The 18,000-nt window shown below is 39.6% G+C and overlaps 1 protein-coding gene across 1 annotated transcript; it reads left to right on the forward strand.

Moving 5' to 3' along the window:
• The first annotated feature begins 11,124 nt into the window (after window positions 1-11,124).
• LOC134612778 (small ribosomal subunit protein eS17) lies at window positions 11,125-11,612 on the forward strand. The gene has a single exon (XM_063457219.1). The coding sequence runs from the start codon at window positions 11,143-11,145 to the stop codon at window positions 11,548-11,550; it is 408 nt and encodes a 135-aa protein (XP_063313289.1). The 5' UTR covers window positions 11,125-11,142; the 3' UTR covers window positions 11,551-11,612.
• Window positions 11,613-18,000: the final 6,388 nt, after the last annotated feature.

The following is an 18,000-nucleotide window of genomic DNA, read 5'->3' on the forward strand; positions in this document are numbered from 1 at the left end:
GCCTCAATCTGTCGATCGTACTTAGGGGAACGGTCCAGCGGTGTTTGTGTCGTCGAGTATCCGTTTTCGGTTCCAGGCGCTCGACGACAAAACACCGCTGAAGAATAGAGGATCCAAGATGGCCGACCGCCGCATGGTCGGTAGTCGAACGACGGCCACCTAGGAGAGCCTCTAATTACCGATTGCAACAATGTTGCAATCGGTTAACAAGTGCCACACGACTCTGAGTGTGTGGTCGACCAGGGGGGCCCTTATTCGCTTGATGAACAGCCCGGATAGTCGCTGTTCGTCGAACGAAGTACCTGCAGGCTGGTAGCTTACAGCTGCCAGCATGCGAACCACCTTAGCTTAATACACAGCAAAATATACATAGCACACAATACAGCCTATAGACAACCTTTCATACATTATAGTCCAGAAGTGTCTAGGTTTGCCACACACAGGTTATCTGTGTTTATTATAAATTAGCCCCTACATAGCCAGTAACCTGTGTTTATTATACATTAATCCTCCCATAGCCAGTAACATGTGTTTAGGTATAATAAACACAGGTTACTGGCTATGGGGGGATAATGTATAATAAACACAGGTTACTGAATATGGGAGGGATAATGTATAATAAACACAGGTTACTGGCTATGGGAGGATAATGTATAATAAACACAGGTTACTGGCTATGGGAGTATAATGTATAATAAAAACAGGTTACTGGCTATGGGAGGATAATGTATAATAAACACAGGTTACTGGCTATGGGAGGGATAATGTATAATAAACACAGGTTACTGGCTATGGGAGGATAATGTAATAAACACAGGTTACTGGCTATGGGAGGGATAATGTATAATAAACACAGGTTACTGGCTATGGGGGGATAATGTATAATAAACACAGGTTACTGGCTATGGGAGGGATAATGTATAATAAACACAGGTTACTGGCTATGGGAGGATAATCTATAATAAACACAGGTTACTGGCCCTAGGGGGGAAATGTATAATAAACACAGGTTACTGGCTATGGGGAGGATAATGTATAATAAACACAAGTTACTGGCTATGGGGGGATAATGTATAATAAACACAGGTTACTGGTTGTGGGGGGATAATGTATAATAAACACAGGTTACTGGTTGTGGGGGATAATGTATAATAAACACAGGTTACTGGCTATGGGGTAGATAATGTATAATAAGCACAGGTTACTGGTTATGGGAGTATAATGTATAATAAACACAGGTTACTGGCTATGGGAGGGATAATGTATAATAAACACAGGTTACTGGCTATGGGGGGATAATTTATAATAAACACAGGTTACTGGCTATGGGAGGGATAATGTATAATAAACACAGGTTACTGGCTATGGAGGGATAATGTATAATAAACACAGGTTACTGGCTATGAGAGGATAATGTTTAATAAACACAGGTTACTGGCCATAGGGGGAAAATGTATAATAAACACAGGTTACAGGCTATGGGGAGGATAATGTATAATTAACACAAGTTACTGGCTATGGGGGGATAATGTATAATAAACACAGGTTACTGGCTATGGGAGGATAATGTATAATAAACACAGGTTACTGGCTATGGGAGTATAATGTATAATAAACACAGGTTACTGGCTATGGGGGGATAATTTATAATAAACACAGGTTACTGGCTATGGGAGGGATAATGTATAATAAACACAGGTTACTGGCTATGGAGGGATAATGTATAATAAACACAGGTTACTGGCTATGAGAGGATAATGTTTAATAAACACAGGTTACTGGCCATAGGGGGAAAATGTATAATAAACACAGGTTACAGGCTATGGGGAGGATAATGTATAATTAACACAAGTTACTGGCTATGGGGGGATAATGTATAATAAACACAGGTTACTGGTTGTGGGGGATAATGTATAATAAACACAGGTTACTGGCTATGGGGTAGATAATGTATAATAAGCACAGGTTACTGGTTATGGGAGGATAATGTATAATAAACACAGGTTACTGGCTATGGGAGGGATAATGTATAATAAACACAGGTTACTGGCTATGGGGGGATAATTTATAATAAACACAGGTTACTGGCTATGGGAGGGATAATGTATAATAAACACAGGTTACTGGCTATTGGAGGGATAATGTATAATAAACACAGGTTACTGGCTATGGGGAGGATAATGTATAATAAACACAAGTTACTGGCTATGAGAGATAATGTATAATAAACACAGGTTACTGGCTATTGGAGGGATAATGTATAATAAACACAGGTTACTGGCTATGGGGAGGATAATGTATAATAAACACAAGTTACTGGCTATGGGGGGATAATGTATAATAAACACAGGTCACTGGCTATTGGAGGGACAATGTATAATAAACACAGGTTACTGGCTATGGGGAGGATAATGTATAATAAACACAAGTTACTGGCTATGAGAGATAATGTATAATAAACACAGGTTACTGGTTATGGGGGGATAATGTATAATAAACACAGGTTACTGGTTGTGGGGGATAATGTATAATAAACACAGGTTACTGGCAATGGGGTAGATAATGTATAATAAGCACAGGTTACTGGTTATGGGAGGATAATGTATAATAAACACAGGTTACTGGCTATGGGAGGGATAATGTATAATAAACACAGGTTACTGGCTATGGGGGGATAATTTATAATAAACACAGGTTACTGGCTATGGGAGGGATAATGTATAATAAACACAGGTTACTGGCTATTGGAGGGATAATGTATAATAAACACAGGTTACTGGCTATGGGGGGATAATGTATAATAAACATAGGCTACTGGCTATGGAGGGATAATGTATAATAAACACAGGTTACTGGCTATGGGGGGATAATGTATAATAAACACAGGTTACTGAATATGGGAGGGATAATGTATAATAAACACAGGTTACTGGCTATGGGAGGATAATGTATAATAAACACAGGTTACTGGCTATGGGAGTATAATGTATAATAAAAACAGGTTACTGGCTATGGGAGGATAATGTATAATAAACACAGGTTACTGGCTATGGGAGGGATAATGTATAATAAACACAGGTTACTGGCTATGGGAGGATAATGTAATAAACACAGGTTACTGGCTATGGGAGGGATAATGTATAATAAACACAGGTTACTGGCTATGGGGGGATAATGTATAATAAACACAGGTTACTGGCTATGGGAGGGATAATGTATAATAAACACAGGTTACTGGCTATGGGAGGATAATCTATAATAAACACAGGTTACTGGCCCTAGGGGGGGAAATGTATAATAAACACAGGTTACTGGCTATGGGGAGGATAATGTATAATAAACACAAGTTACTGGCTATGGGGGGATAATGTATAATAAACACAGGTTACTGGTTGTGGGGGGATAATGTATAATAAACACAGGTTACTGGTTGTGGGGGATAATGTATAATAAACACAGGTTACTGGCTATGGGGTAGATAATGTATAATAAGCACAGGTTACTGGTTATGGGAGTATAATGTATAATAAACACAGGTTACTGGCTATGGGAGGGATAATGTATAATAAACACAGGTTACTGGCTATGGGGGGATAATTTATAATAAACACAGGTTACTGGCTATGGGAGGGATAATGTATAATAAACACAGGTTACTGGCTATGGAGGGATAATGTATAATAAACACAGGTTACTGGCTATGAGAGGATAATGTTTAATAAACACAGGTTACTGGCCATAGGGGGAAAATGTATAATAAACACAGGTTACAGGCTATGGGGAGGATAATGTATAATTAACACAAGTTACTGGCTATGGGGGGATAATGTATAATAAACACAGGTTACTGGCTATGGGAGGATAATGTATAATAAACACAGGTTACTGGCTATGGGAGTATAATGTATAATAAACACAGGTTACTGGCTATGGGGGGATAATTTATAATAAACACAGGTTACTGGCTATGGGAGGGATAATGTATAATAAACACAGGTTACTGGCTATGGAGGGATAATGTATAATAAACACAGGTTACTGGCTATGAGAGGATAATGTTTAATAAACACAGGTTACTGGCCATAGGGGGAAAATGTATAATAAACACAGGTTACAGGCTATGGGGAGGATAATGTATAATTAACACAAGTTACTGGCTATGGGGGGATAATGTATAATAAACACAGGTTACTGGTTGTGGGGGATAATGTATAATAAACACAGGTTACTGGCTATGGGGTAGATAATGTATAATAAGCACAGGTTACTGGTTATGGGAGGATAATGTATAATAAACACAGGTTACTGGCTATGGGAGGGATAATGTATAATAAACACAGGTTACTGGCTATGGGGGGATAATTTATAATAAACACAGGTTACTGGCTATGGGAGGGATAATGTATAATAAACACAGGTTACTGGCTATTGGAGGGATAATGTATAATAAACACAGGTTACTGGCTATGGGGAGGATAATGTATAATAAACACAAGTTACTGGCTATGAGAGATAATGTATAATAAACACAGGTTACTGGCTATTGGAGGGATAATGTATAATAAACACAGGTTACTGGCTATGGGGAGGATAATGTATAATAAACACAAGTTACTGGCTATGGGGGGATAATGTATAATAAACACAGGTCACTGGCTATTGGAGGGACAATGTATAATAAACACAGGTTACTGGCTATGGGGAGGATAATGTATAATAAACACAAGTTACTGGCTATGAGAGATAATGTATAATAAACACAGGTTACTGGTTATGGGGGGATAATGTATAATAAACACAGGTTACTGGTTGTGGGGGATAATGTATAATAAACACAGGTTACTGGCTATGGGAGGGATAATGTATAATAAACACAGGTTACTGGCTATGGGGGGATAATTTATAATAAACACAGGTTACTGGCTATGGGGGGATAATGTATAATAAACATAGGCTACTGGCTATGGAGGGATAATGTATAATAAACACAGGTTACTGGTTGTGGGGGATAATGTATAATAAACACAGGTTACTGGCAATGGGGTAGATAATGTATAATAAGCACAGGTTACTGGTTATGGGAGGATAATGTATAATAAACACAGGTTACTGGCTATGGGAGGGATAATGTATAATAAACACAGGTTACTGGCTATTGGAGGGATAATGTATAATAAACACAGGTTACTGGCTATGGGGGGATAATGTATAATAAACATAGGCTACTGGCTATGGAGGGATAATGTATAATAAACACAGGTTACTGGCTATGAGAGGATAATGTTTAATAAACACAGGTTACTGGCCATAGGGGAAAAATGTATAATAAACACAGGTTACAGGCTATGGGGAGGATAATGTATAATTAACACAAGTTACTGGCTATGGGGGGATAATGTATAATAAACACAGGTTACTGGTTGTGGGGGGATAATGTATAATAAACACAGGTTACTGGCTATGGGAGGATAATGTATAATAAACACAGGTTACTGGCTATGGGAGGATAATGTATAATAAACACAGGTTACTGGCTATGGGAGAATAATGTATAATAAACACAGGTTACTGGCTATGGGGAGGATAGTGTATAATAAACACAGGTTACTGGCTATGGGAGAATAATGTATGATAAACACAGGTTACTGTTATGGTGGGATAATGTATAATAAACACAGGTTACTGGTTGTGGGGGGATAATGTATAATAAACACAGGTTACTGGCTATGGGGAGGATAATGTATTATAAACACAGGTTACAGGCTATGGGAGGATAATGTATAATAAACACAGGTTACTGGCTATGGGGGATAATGTATAATAAACACAGATTACTGGCTATGGGAGGATAATGTATTATAAACACAGGTTACTGGCTATGGGGAGGATAATGTATAATAAACACAAGTTACTGGCTATGGGGGGATAATGTATAATAAACACAGGTTACTGGTTGTGGGGGGATAATGTATAATAAACACAGTTTACTGGTTGTGGGGGATAATGTATAATAAACACAGGTTACTGGCTATGGGGTAGATAATGCATAATAAGCACAGGTTACTGGTTATGGGAGGGATAATGTATAATAAACACAGGTTACTGGCTATGGGGGGATAATGTATAATAAACACAGGTTACTGGCTATGGGAGGGATAATGTATAATAAACACAGGTTACTGGCTATTGGAGGGATAATGTATAATAAACACAGGTTACTGGCTATGGGGGGATAATGTATAATAAACACAGGTTACTGGCTATGAGAGGATAATGTTTAATAAACACAGGTTACTGGCCCTAGGGGGGAAATGTATAATAAACACAGGTTACTGGCTATGGGGAGGATAATGTATAATAAACACAAGTTACTGGCTATGGGGGGATAATGTATAATAAACACAGGTTACTGGTTATGGGGGGATAATGTATAATAAACACAGGTTACTGGCTATGGGAGGATAATGTATAATAAACACAGGTTACTGGCTATGGGAGGATAATGTATAATAAACACAGGTTACTGGCTATGGGAGAATAATGTATAATAAACACAGGTTACTGGCTATGGGGAGGATAGTGTATAATAAACACAGGTTACTGGCTATGGGAGAATAATGTATGATAAACACATTTTACTGGTTATGGGGGGATAATGTATAATAAACACAGGTTACTGGTTGTGGGGGATAATGTATAATAAACACAGGTTACTGACTATGGAGGGATAATGTATAATAAACACAGGTTACTGACTATGGGAGGATAATGTAAAATAAGCACAGGTTACTGGCTATGGGAGGATAATGTATAATAAACACAGGTTACTGGCTATGGGAGGATAATGTATAATAAACACAGGTTACTGGCTATGGGAGGATAATGTATAATAAACACAGGTTACTGGCTATGGGGAGGATAATGTATAATAAACACAGGTTACAGGCTATGGGAGGATAATGTATAATAAACACAGGTTACAGGCTATGGGGGATTATGTATAATAAACACAGGTTACTGGCTATGGAGGATAATGTGTAATAAACACAAACACACAAAAAAAATAATTAAAAAAAAAAAGAATGCAGCTTCAGAATTAATCTAAATTGTATGCTGTCTAGGAGGTGGGAGGGTCTGGGAGGGTCTGCTGCTGATTGGCTGGAATGTGAGGTACTGGGTCAAAGTTTACTCAATGATGACGAATAGGGGGCGGACCGAACATCGCATATGTTCGCCATCCGTGGCGAGCGCGAACACGCTATGTTCGCCAGGAACTATTCGCCAGCGAACCGTTCGGGACATCACTATTCCATATATATATATATATATATATCAAATGTGAGTTGCTAAAAAAATAGAAATAGCTAAAATAGTGAAATATGTGTTAATGTATGTATACAATAAAAGCTATTACTAAGGTTTCAATTGTGCAGAGACCTAAAGATACAAATTATACATTGCAACATCTGCACAATTTCTACAATGCATGTTGTGGTGAAGTGACTGACCTATATTGTACCCATGCTGCAAGACTGTTGTTTAATGTTAAAGCATGACATAAGCTGCTATGTGGTAGTTCTGTCAGTCTGCTACAAAATGGTCACACCACAGCATGGCATTAAATTCTGTACTTGCATGGTCAAAAAATAACCCATATAACAGATGTCACAGTATGGCCAATCTCTAAAGTCTGCCTAGTGCAATGATAAATCATTATTTTCTGGGTGTGTTGGCAGACAAACTAATGCAGACCAAGGGGGTTCTACTTTAATTATTGAAAAACAGCTTGCTGAAATATATGTGGGAAAAACAGATGAGGAAGGAAGCAAGTGTGAAATCAAATATGTGTGCATAAAATCTGAAACAACACAGAAAAATGACAAGGTCAAGATGTTAAATATGGAGTAATTTCTTGATTTTAAAAATATACTTTATTTTTTTTCCTTGAAACAGAAAGTTGAAATAAATTACTAGATCCCTGTCTACTTTATTTCATTTAGAAATGAATGAAAATGAGTTGACCATACACTGGTATACACCTAGGTGTATAATATTAAATTCAAGATTAGTTACACTAAAGCTTATGTCACAAAATGAATGGCCTATATGCAAAGCACATATAAACTCAAAAAAAGAACTAGGCTGGTTTTCTACTTATACAAAACAATTTGAAATAATGTTACAGCAAAAGTAGTATTGCTTTTTTGTAGATAACTAAGCTAAATGGTCTGCTGGAATAAAAAAAACACACTTACAAATCACATTTTAACTTGTTTTATAAATATATAACATTGTGTATAAATCTTACCACCTATCTACTTATGAAATAAAGCACTAGAGTTTGTCTACAATAAAAGCATTTCTTCAGAGAGAATAGCACAACAGGAATGGCAGGTAAGAGACAGAATTCCTGCTTAGCTTTAACATGTATAAGCTTAGGGAAGTGTAATGCAATTTGCTTTATCACTTACTGACTGTTCCTACCTATTATCTCACTACCTAATCACTCCTACACACTACCTATTGGTACTGGCTACCAGTACATGTACCATGTAGTCATTATTGTTGCAATGAATTAAATGGAGAAAAGGATGTAAGCCCCACACATATAGGTTGTAAATAGCAAAATAGAAAAATAAAAACCTAGTTACATAGGCTGAAATTATTTTTCAACTGTAGTGTAATAGCTTCTTGATCCAATGATAAATCTGACTAACATTCTGGGGTCAAAAGGGATTTTTTTTCTATTTTGTTGCAAAATTGGAAGTGCTTCAAACTGGGTTTTTGGATCAACAGCAAACAACAAATGTGAGCAAGGCTGAACTTGATGGACACATGTCTTTTCTATGCAACTATGAAAAGAGACACTTGTCCATGTAGTTCAGCCTTTCTCACATCTGTTTTTGCTGTTGAACCAAAATAAGGTAAAACAAATCTAGTTTTCAGCACTTTCCAATTTTGCAACAAACTAGGAAAAATTCCTTCATGACCCCGGAATGGCAGTCAGATCTCTCCTTGGATCAATATTATGTTTTTTCAGTATTCATCCAGCGGCTGTTTAAACATCTGTACAGACTCTGATAAAAACCACCTCTTTGAGTAGATAAGTCAGCATTCTTATTGTTCTTTCCATAAAATATCCTTTCCTCAGAATAAATCTCCTTTCTTACAGTTTAAATGCATGACCTTGTGTCCTATGTATAGTCCTGTTTATGAATAGATTTAGAGTCAACAGTAGAGTTGAGCGAACATTACGTTTTTTGGACCCCGAACCCGAACACAGACATGTCAGTGTATGTTCGGATTGGAGTTCGGTGTTCGGCAATTTAATGGCGTGTTTTGAAAGGCTGCAGGGCTTAAAGCTCAGTTTTAAAAATTCTAATTCTTTAGGTGCTAAAAAGTAAATTTGTTTTGTCCGCAACGGGCCGGACACAGCTTCCCGGGCGACAACCCGACATGATAGCTCTAAGGGCTGCGTAAACCGCAACAAGAGTTTGGCTGGGACTGTTTGATCTCACCACTATGGAACTATCTCCTTACGATTCTCCTGTTTATTCGAATGTTTTGCTCAATTTGCCTACTATTACTTCAGTTTACTTAATTTTGTGTTTCAAAATGTCTATAAACCAGTACAAGATAATAGCAGTACACCAGTCTGGCACACAAGAAAGCTGCACATCAGGCTACTCACCTCACTTTCTCCCCCCCCCCCCCCCCGTCTGTCCCAAATGGAAACAAAACGGCAATTCACCCTAAATGGCTAACAGACGGGGTGTAACATACCTGGTACCTAGATAACTCCCAACATACACTTTTCTGTAATGTCAATGGAGGGAAGAGAGCATTGCTGCTCACTACATTGCATCACTCAGCTCAACACCTCTCAGACTAGCTCATGAAACCATAGGCGGGTTAATCCCATAGCCCACATGCCCGCAGAGCAGATAGCGCCAACGAGCTTTACACATGCCAGGTACCAAAAAGCTACTCCAAAGCCACTGTCAGGAACATACCTTTAGTACACATTAGTCACAATACAGCTAACAGTAATATCCTACTGCAACATGTGTACTAAGTAGGAAACTTAACGATTGTTAGCCTGTTACATCTAAAAAAATATTAAATGTGCAATCTCTCTGCTATGCCACTGATTGTTATGGAACTGCTCATGGTCGCTGTCGTGGCACTGTGAGTAAGTATGTATGTAATCAAATGCACAATAAAAATAAAGAATTAAAAAAAAAAAAAGTAAATTTGGTGCCTGCGCTTCATATCTGAGAGTCAAATAGAACCGTCAAATATTGTGCCTACATTGCAGTTTTAAAAATTCTAATTCTTTAGGTGCTAAAAAGTAAATTTGGGGCGTGCACTTCATATCTGAGAGTCAAATAGAACCGTCAAATACTGTGCTTACAGTGCAGTTTTAAAAATTAAAATTCTTCAGGTGCTAAAAAGTCAATTTGGTGCCTGCATTTCATATCTGAGAGTCAAATAGAACTGTCAAATATTGTGCTTACATTGCAGTTTTACAAATTCAAATGCTTTAGGTGCTAAAAAGTCAATTTGGTGCCTGCATTTCATATCTGAGAGTTAAATAGAACCGTCAAATATTGTGCTTACATTGCAGTTTTAAAAATGCTAATTGTTTAGGTGCTAAAAAGTCAATTTGGTGCATGCACTTCATATCTGAGAGTCAAATAGAACCGTCAAATATTGTGCCTACATTGCAGTTTTAAAAGTTTTTATTCTTTAGGTGCTAAAAAGTCAAGTCAAATACTGTGCTTTGGTGATGTCGCGGACATAAAATTTTCGGTTCGCGAACGGCGAACGTGAACTTCCGCAAATGTTCGCAAACGGGCAAACGGGCGAACCACCATAGACTTCAATGGGCAGGCGAATTTTAAAACCCACAGGGACACTTTATGGCCACAATAGTGATGGAAAAGTTGTCTCAAGGGGACTAACACCTGGACTGTGGCATGCCGGAGGGGGATCCACGGCAAAACTCCCATGAAAAATTACATAGTTGATGCAGAGTCTGGTTTTAATCCATGAAGGGCATAAATCAACTAACATTCCTAAATTGTTTGGAATAACGTGCTTTAAAACATCAGGTATGCTCTTCTACCAGCTCGGTCCAACATGGGACGCGTCAGGACAAAGACCGTGAAAAAGGCCGCTCGGGTCATAATTGAAAAATACTACACCCGATTGGGCAATGACTTCCATACCAACAAGCGTGTGTGTGAAGAGATTGCCATCATCCCAAGCAAGAAACTCCGCAATAAGATCGCTGGGTATGTCACACATCTGATGAAGCGCATCCAGAGAGGCCCTGTCAGAGGCATCTCCATCAAACTGCAGGAGGAGGAAAGAGAGAGGAGGGATAACTATGTCCCAGAGGTATCTGCCCTTGACCAGGAGATTATTGAGGTGGACCCTGACACCAAGGAAATGCTGAAGTTGTTGGACTTTGGCGGCCTATCCAACCTGCAAGTCACCCAGCCAACTGTCGGGATGAACTTCAAAACGCCACGGGGGGCTGTTTAAACATTTGTATTGTAAAATTACCAATAAACTTTGGAAAACACCAAAAAAAAAAAAAAAAAAAAAAAAAAAACATCAGGTATGATGTTGTATCGATCAGGTAGTGTAAGGGTTACGCCCGCTTCACAGTGACAGACCAAACTCCACGTTTAACGCACCGCAAACAACCGCAAACAGTCCATAAACATATACATAGGCAAGAAAGGGAAAATAAAAGGACAGAGCGTAAACCGGACCTTAGAATGGCCGGACTAATATGCTAGAGACAGAGAATGGTCAAAGGGAAAGCCGAGGTCAAGGAAGCCAGAAAATACTCCATACCGTTTACACAAGACAAGTCAGGGAAACCAGAATTCAAAATAACCAGGGGAAAGACAAGATTAGGATACCAGGAAATCAGATTCACAATGATAAAGCACTCTCAGGAAACCAGGAACAGGAAACCACGACAAGGTACTGGGGTGAGCTAGGGATTTAAATATCATGCGGCGGGCCGGCAGCTGCGACACCCTGTTACGTCCCCCTCATCAGGCCTGTTGTTTCGCCGCTGGATATCAGAAAAGTGTTCCATGGCCGTGTAGGAACGCCTGAAATGGCAACACACCTTCCTGGCCTGCTTCAGGACATCCTGTAAGCCTGGATACTTAAGCACAAAGCGTTGTACGATCAGATTACACACATGTGCCATACACGGCACATGTGTCAACTTGCCTAAATTCAATGCCGCCAACAAATTTCTTCCGTTGTCACAAACCACTTTGCCGATCTCCAGTTGGTGCGGAGTCAGCCACTGATCCACCTGTGCGTTCAGGGCGGACAGGAGTGCTGGTCCGGTGTGACTCTCTGCTTTCAGGCAAGTCAACCCCAAGACGGCGTGACACTGCCATATCCGGGATGTGGAATAGTACACGGGGAGCTGGGGGGTGCCGTTGATGTGGAGCAAGATGCAGCAGCAAAAGAAGACTCAGCCGAGGAGGTTATGGAAGAGGATGGAGTAGGAGGAGTAGAGGAGGTGGCAGCAGGCCTGCCTGCAAGTCGTGGCGGTGTCACCAACTCCTCTGCAGAGCCATGCATTCAATGCTTGGCAGCCGTCACCAGGTTTACTCAATACCCAGTGTAGGTGATATACCTGCCCTGACCATGCTTTGCAGACCAGGTATCAGTGGTCAGATGGACCCTTGCCCCAACACTGTGTGCCAGACATGCCATTACTTCCTTTTGCACAATCGAGTACAGGTTGGGGATTGCCTTTTGTGCAAAGAAATTTCGGCCGGGTACCTTCCACTGCGGTGTCCCAATAGCTACACATTTTTTGAACGCCTCAGACTCCACCAGCTTGTATGGTAAAAGCTGGCGGGCTAAGAGTTCAGTCAAGCAAGCTGTCAGACGCCGGGCAAGGGGGTGACTTTGTGACATTGGCTTCTTACGCTCAAACATGTCCTTGACAGACACCTGACTGTGGGCAGATGAGCAGGAACTGCTCAAGGCGAGAGATGGAGTGGCGGATGGTTGAGAGGGGGCAAGGAGGACAGCAGTGGTTGACGTGGCTGAAGATGCTGGACCAGGAGGAGGATGGCGGCTTTGAGTTTGTGTGCTGCTTGTACTCATGTGTTGATCCCATAGGCGTTTGTGATGTGCGATCATGTGTCTTCGCAAAGCAGTTGTACCTAGGTGGGTGTTGGACTTCCCACGACTCAGTTTCTTTTGGCACAGGTTGCAAATGGCATCACTGTTGTCAGAAGCAGACACACAAAAAAAATGCCACACTGCTGAGCTCTGCAATGACGGCATTCTGGTGGTGGCAACAGCATGCGTTGATTGGCGTGCTGTCTGGCTGACCCCGGGTGCCGATGCATGCTGTCTGACTGTGCCACTAGCTCCTTGCAACGACCTCACTCTACTTCTAACTCATCTCCTCCTCCTCCTCTCTGTCTCCCCATCTGAACTTTCCCCCTGATCTTCTTCTGTTCTAGCGGGCACCCACGTGACATCCACGGACGCATCGTCATCATCAACCGCTTCACTTGTATTTGACAACTCAGCAAAGGAAGCAGCAGCGGGTACAACATCATCATCATCACACCGTACGTCCATGTGTGTAATGCTGCCTGACTGAGACATATCCCTGTTATCTACATCCTCTGGCAATAATGGTTGCGCATCACTCATTTCTTCCAACTGATGTGTAAATAACTCCTCTGACATACCAAGTGAAGCGGCTGTGGTGTTAGTGTTGGTGGTGGCGGCAGGCGAGCGAGCGAGTAGTAACTTGAGAGGTGCCCGAAGCTAAGCTGGAGGAGGATGGTGCGTCAAGGTTCCGAGCGGAAGCTGTAGAAGATCTGGTGTTGTGTGATATCCAGTCAACTATGTCCTCAGAACTTTTCCAGTTCAGGGTACGTGGCCTCTGAACACTGGGCATTATTCTAGGGCAATTTTTTTTTCCGATTAGTGGTACTATGCGTGCAAGCTACTGTGACAACAGATATGAGTGTCACTGTGCACTGGCAGAAGTTGGCAGAGTAGACGTTGTAGGCCTGACACACACGCTTGCAGACAACTAACTGCTATTCAATCTATTACAGTCACATTTTTTTTTTTTTAAATGTACTCTACTGTTACACCAGATATGAGTTGCACTGGTGTGACACTGTGCCCTGGCAGGCCCTGAAACGCACACGCGTGAAGGAAACTGACTACTATTATATTACAGTCCAAAAAGTTTTGTTTTTTTTAAATGCAAGCTATTGGGACACCAGATATGAGTGAGTGGTGGCACTGGGCAGGCCCTGAAACGCACACTCGTGAAGGAAACTGACTGCTATTATATTACAGTCCAAAAAGTTTTTTTTTTTTTTAATTGCAAGCTATTGGGACACCAGATATGAGTGAGTGGTGGCACTGGGCAGGCCAAGAAAAGTTTTGTTTTATTTAAATGCAAGCTATTGGGACACCAGTGAGTGAGTGGTGGCACTGGGCAGGCCCTGAAACGCACACTCATGAAGGAAACTGACTGCTATTATATTACAGTCCAAAACGATTAGTTTTTTTAAATGCAAGCTATTGGGACACCAGTGAGTGAGTGGTGGCACTGGGCAGGCCCTGAAACGAACACTCGTGAAGGAAACTGACTGATATTATATTACAGTCAAAAAAGTTTTGTTTTTTTTTTAAATGCAAGCTATTGTGACACCAGTGAGTTAGTGGTGGCACTGGGCAAGTGTGCACAGTATATGCTGTGAGCCTGACACACAGGCTGGCAGGCAGGCAACTGCAATTACATTACACAGAAAAAAAAAGCAGACTGATCTTCTAGCCCTAAAAAGGGCTTTTTGGGGTGCTGTCCTTACAGCAGAGATCAGATGAGTCCTTCAGGACTGTAGTGGACACTGAATACACTAGCCCAGCTATTAATTTCCCTATCAAATCAGCAGCAGCTTCACTGTCTATCCTCTCACTAAGAATGCTGCTTCACAATGAATGTAAAATGGATGCTGTCCTGGAGGTGGGAGGGTCTGGGAGGGAGGGTCTGCAACTGATTGACTGGAATGTGTCTGCTGACTGTGAGGTACAGGGTCAAAGTTTACTCAATGATGACGAATAGGGGGCGGACCGAACAGCGCATATGTTCACCATCCGTGGCGAACGCGAACGAGCGATGTTCGCCAGGAACTATTCGCCAGCAAACCGTTCGGGACATCACTACTGTGCTTATATTGCAGTTTTAAACATTTGAATTCTTTAGGTGCTAAAAAGTAAATTTGGTGCCTGCAGTTCATATCTGAAAGTCAAATAGAACTGTCAAATACTGTGGTTATATTGCAGTTTTAAAAATTCAAATTCTTTATTTGCTAAAAAGTCAATTTGGTGCCTGCACTTCATATCTGAGAGTCAAATAGAACCGTCAAATACTGTGCTTACAAAACTATCTGTTGTACCCACGACGTTCTTTTTGGCATGTACCATTGATGACAGGCTCATACAAGCATGATTACCTTACATGATATACCCATCTCTTACATAAAAACAAACCTTTGACCCACATGCTGTGCTGCCACTCTGTTAAGTTAATATGGCATATCTGACGATACTCTCATAAGGGGGTCAGCCTGCTTGGGCATTATGTGAATAATAACAGGTAGGATGGATAATTGAGCAATTAACCCCTTAAGACCGCAGCCAAATGTACAAGTTGTGAACGAAACAAAATGTAAACAAAACCTGGCATTTGTGCTATATGTCTGTCCAACCGTAATTCACCTCTTTCATATTAAATGCACCCCCCCCCCCCTTATTATATATCATTTTATTCAGGGGAAACAGAGCTTTCATTTAATATCAAATATCTAGCTATGAAACATAATTTAATATGAAAAAAATGGGAGAAAATAAGATTATTTTTTTTTAGTTCTACATGACATTTTAACTGTCAATGTCATAATACTGTTTGCTTTTACTGCAATAAAATACACATATTTGTATTCAGCAAAGTCTCACAGTACCCCCTATGTACAGGTTTTATGGTGTTTTGGGAAGTTACAGGGTCAAATATAGCGTGTTACATTTGAAATTGAAATTCGCCAGATTGGTTATGTTGCCTTTGAGACTGTATAGTAGCCCAGGAAATAAATTTACATCCATAATGGCATATCATTTGCAATAGTAGACGACCCAAGGTATTGCAAATGGGGTATGTCCAGTCTTTTTTAGTAGCCATTTGGTCACAAACACTGGCCAAAGTTAGCGTTAGTGTTTGTGTGTGAAAAATGCAAAAAACGCAAATTTTGGCCAGTGTTTGTGACTAAGTGGCTACTAAAAAAGACTGGACAAACCCCATTTGCAATACCTTGGGTTGTCTACTATTGCAAATAGTATGCCATCATAGGGGTAATTTTCATTCTTGGGCTACCATAGGGTCATAAAGGCAACGTAAGCAATCTGGCGAATTTGAATGTGAAAAAATGAAACACAAGCCTTATATTTGACGCTGTATTTTTTTAAAACACCATAAAACCTGTACATGAAGGGTACTGTTGTACTCGGGAGACTTCGCTGAACACAAATATTTGTGTTTCAAAACAGTAAAAAGTATTGCAGCCATAATATTGTCCGTGTAAGTGCTGTTTGTGCGTGAAAAATGCAAAAAACGTCACTTTTACTGGCGATATCATCGTTGTGATACATTTTACTGTTTTGAAACACTATTATTTGTGTTCAGCGAAGTCTCTCGAGTATAGGTTTTATGGTGTCTTGGAAAGTTATAGGGTTAAATATAGTGCTAGCAAATTAAATTCCCTATACTTTCGGCATGGTAGTCAGGCAGGTCCCGCTAATTGTAATTAATTAGGATACCTAATTATGTAAAATTATTACATAAATATATGTGTAGAATTAATATATGTATATATATATACATATGTGTATATATACGTATATATATATATATAATTTTTTTTAAATATTTTTATTTATATATAGGTATATATATAGTGATATATACGTATATATTTATGTATATAGATATATATATATATATATTATTTTGTTCTACGTGTATTTTGATATAAATATATATATATATTAATATCAAAATACAGTTAGAACGAAATAAAACACATCTATATATTTTGTAATATTTTATTTGTATTTTTTTTTTTTTACGTATTTACATATTTATTTATTTTTATATTATATATAAATATACATATAACAATAGTTATATATATATATATTTAATCAGTATCAGTCTACGTGTAATTTGATATTAATATATATATATATATATATATATATATATAATTATATATATATTAATATTAAAATACACCTAGACAGTGTATGTGTATGTGTGTATATGTGTATATATATACTTAGATCATATATATATAATATATATATGATCTAAGTATATATATATTTTTTTTACACTTATTTAACTTATTTTAATTTGATTTTCAGCCAGCAGGGGGACTAACTGTCATTACAGTTAGTCCCCCTGCTGGCATTGCACCAGCCAGCTATCCCGGCTATGTGATTGTGAGGTCCTCGCAAGGACCTCACTCTCACATGGCCCGGGGGGGCTGAAGAGGGCAGACGTGCCGCGGGGGGCTCCCTGGGAGTCCCCCCAACCGCGATCGCCGGCGTGGAATCGCCGGCGACCGGGTAAGTGAAAAAAAAAACGGAGGGCGTACTATTACGCCCTCCGGCGTTTAGAGACGCTTTAAAAAGGACGTAATAGTACGCCCTCTGGTCTTAAGGGGTTAAGCAGAAAAGCGAGATAACAAAAACCCATAGCATGGCACAAATGTGTCCCCTCAGACCACCCCTTATATCACTGCGCATATTAGGATGATACGCAACAATATTGCATTTGGAACAAAGTTCTTTTTATTTTGTATTTAGTATTTAGTATTTTTTTATTCTTATTTTACCTTATTACTCAGTGACAAGCATACC

This window comes from Pelobates fuscus, chromosome 5, assembly GCF_036172605.1.
Source record: "Pelobates fuscus isolate aPelFus1 chromosome 5, aPelFus1.pri, whole genome shotgun sequence".
Taxonomy (NCBI): Eukaryota; Metazoa; Chordata; class Amphibia; order Anura; family Pelobatidae; genus Pelobates; species Pelobates fuscus.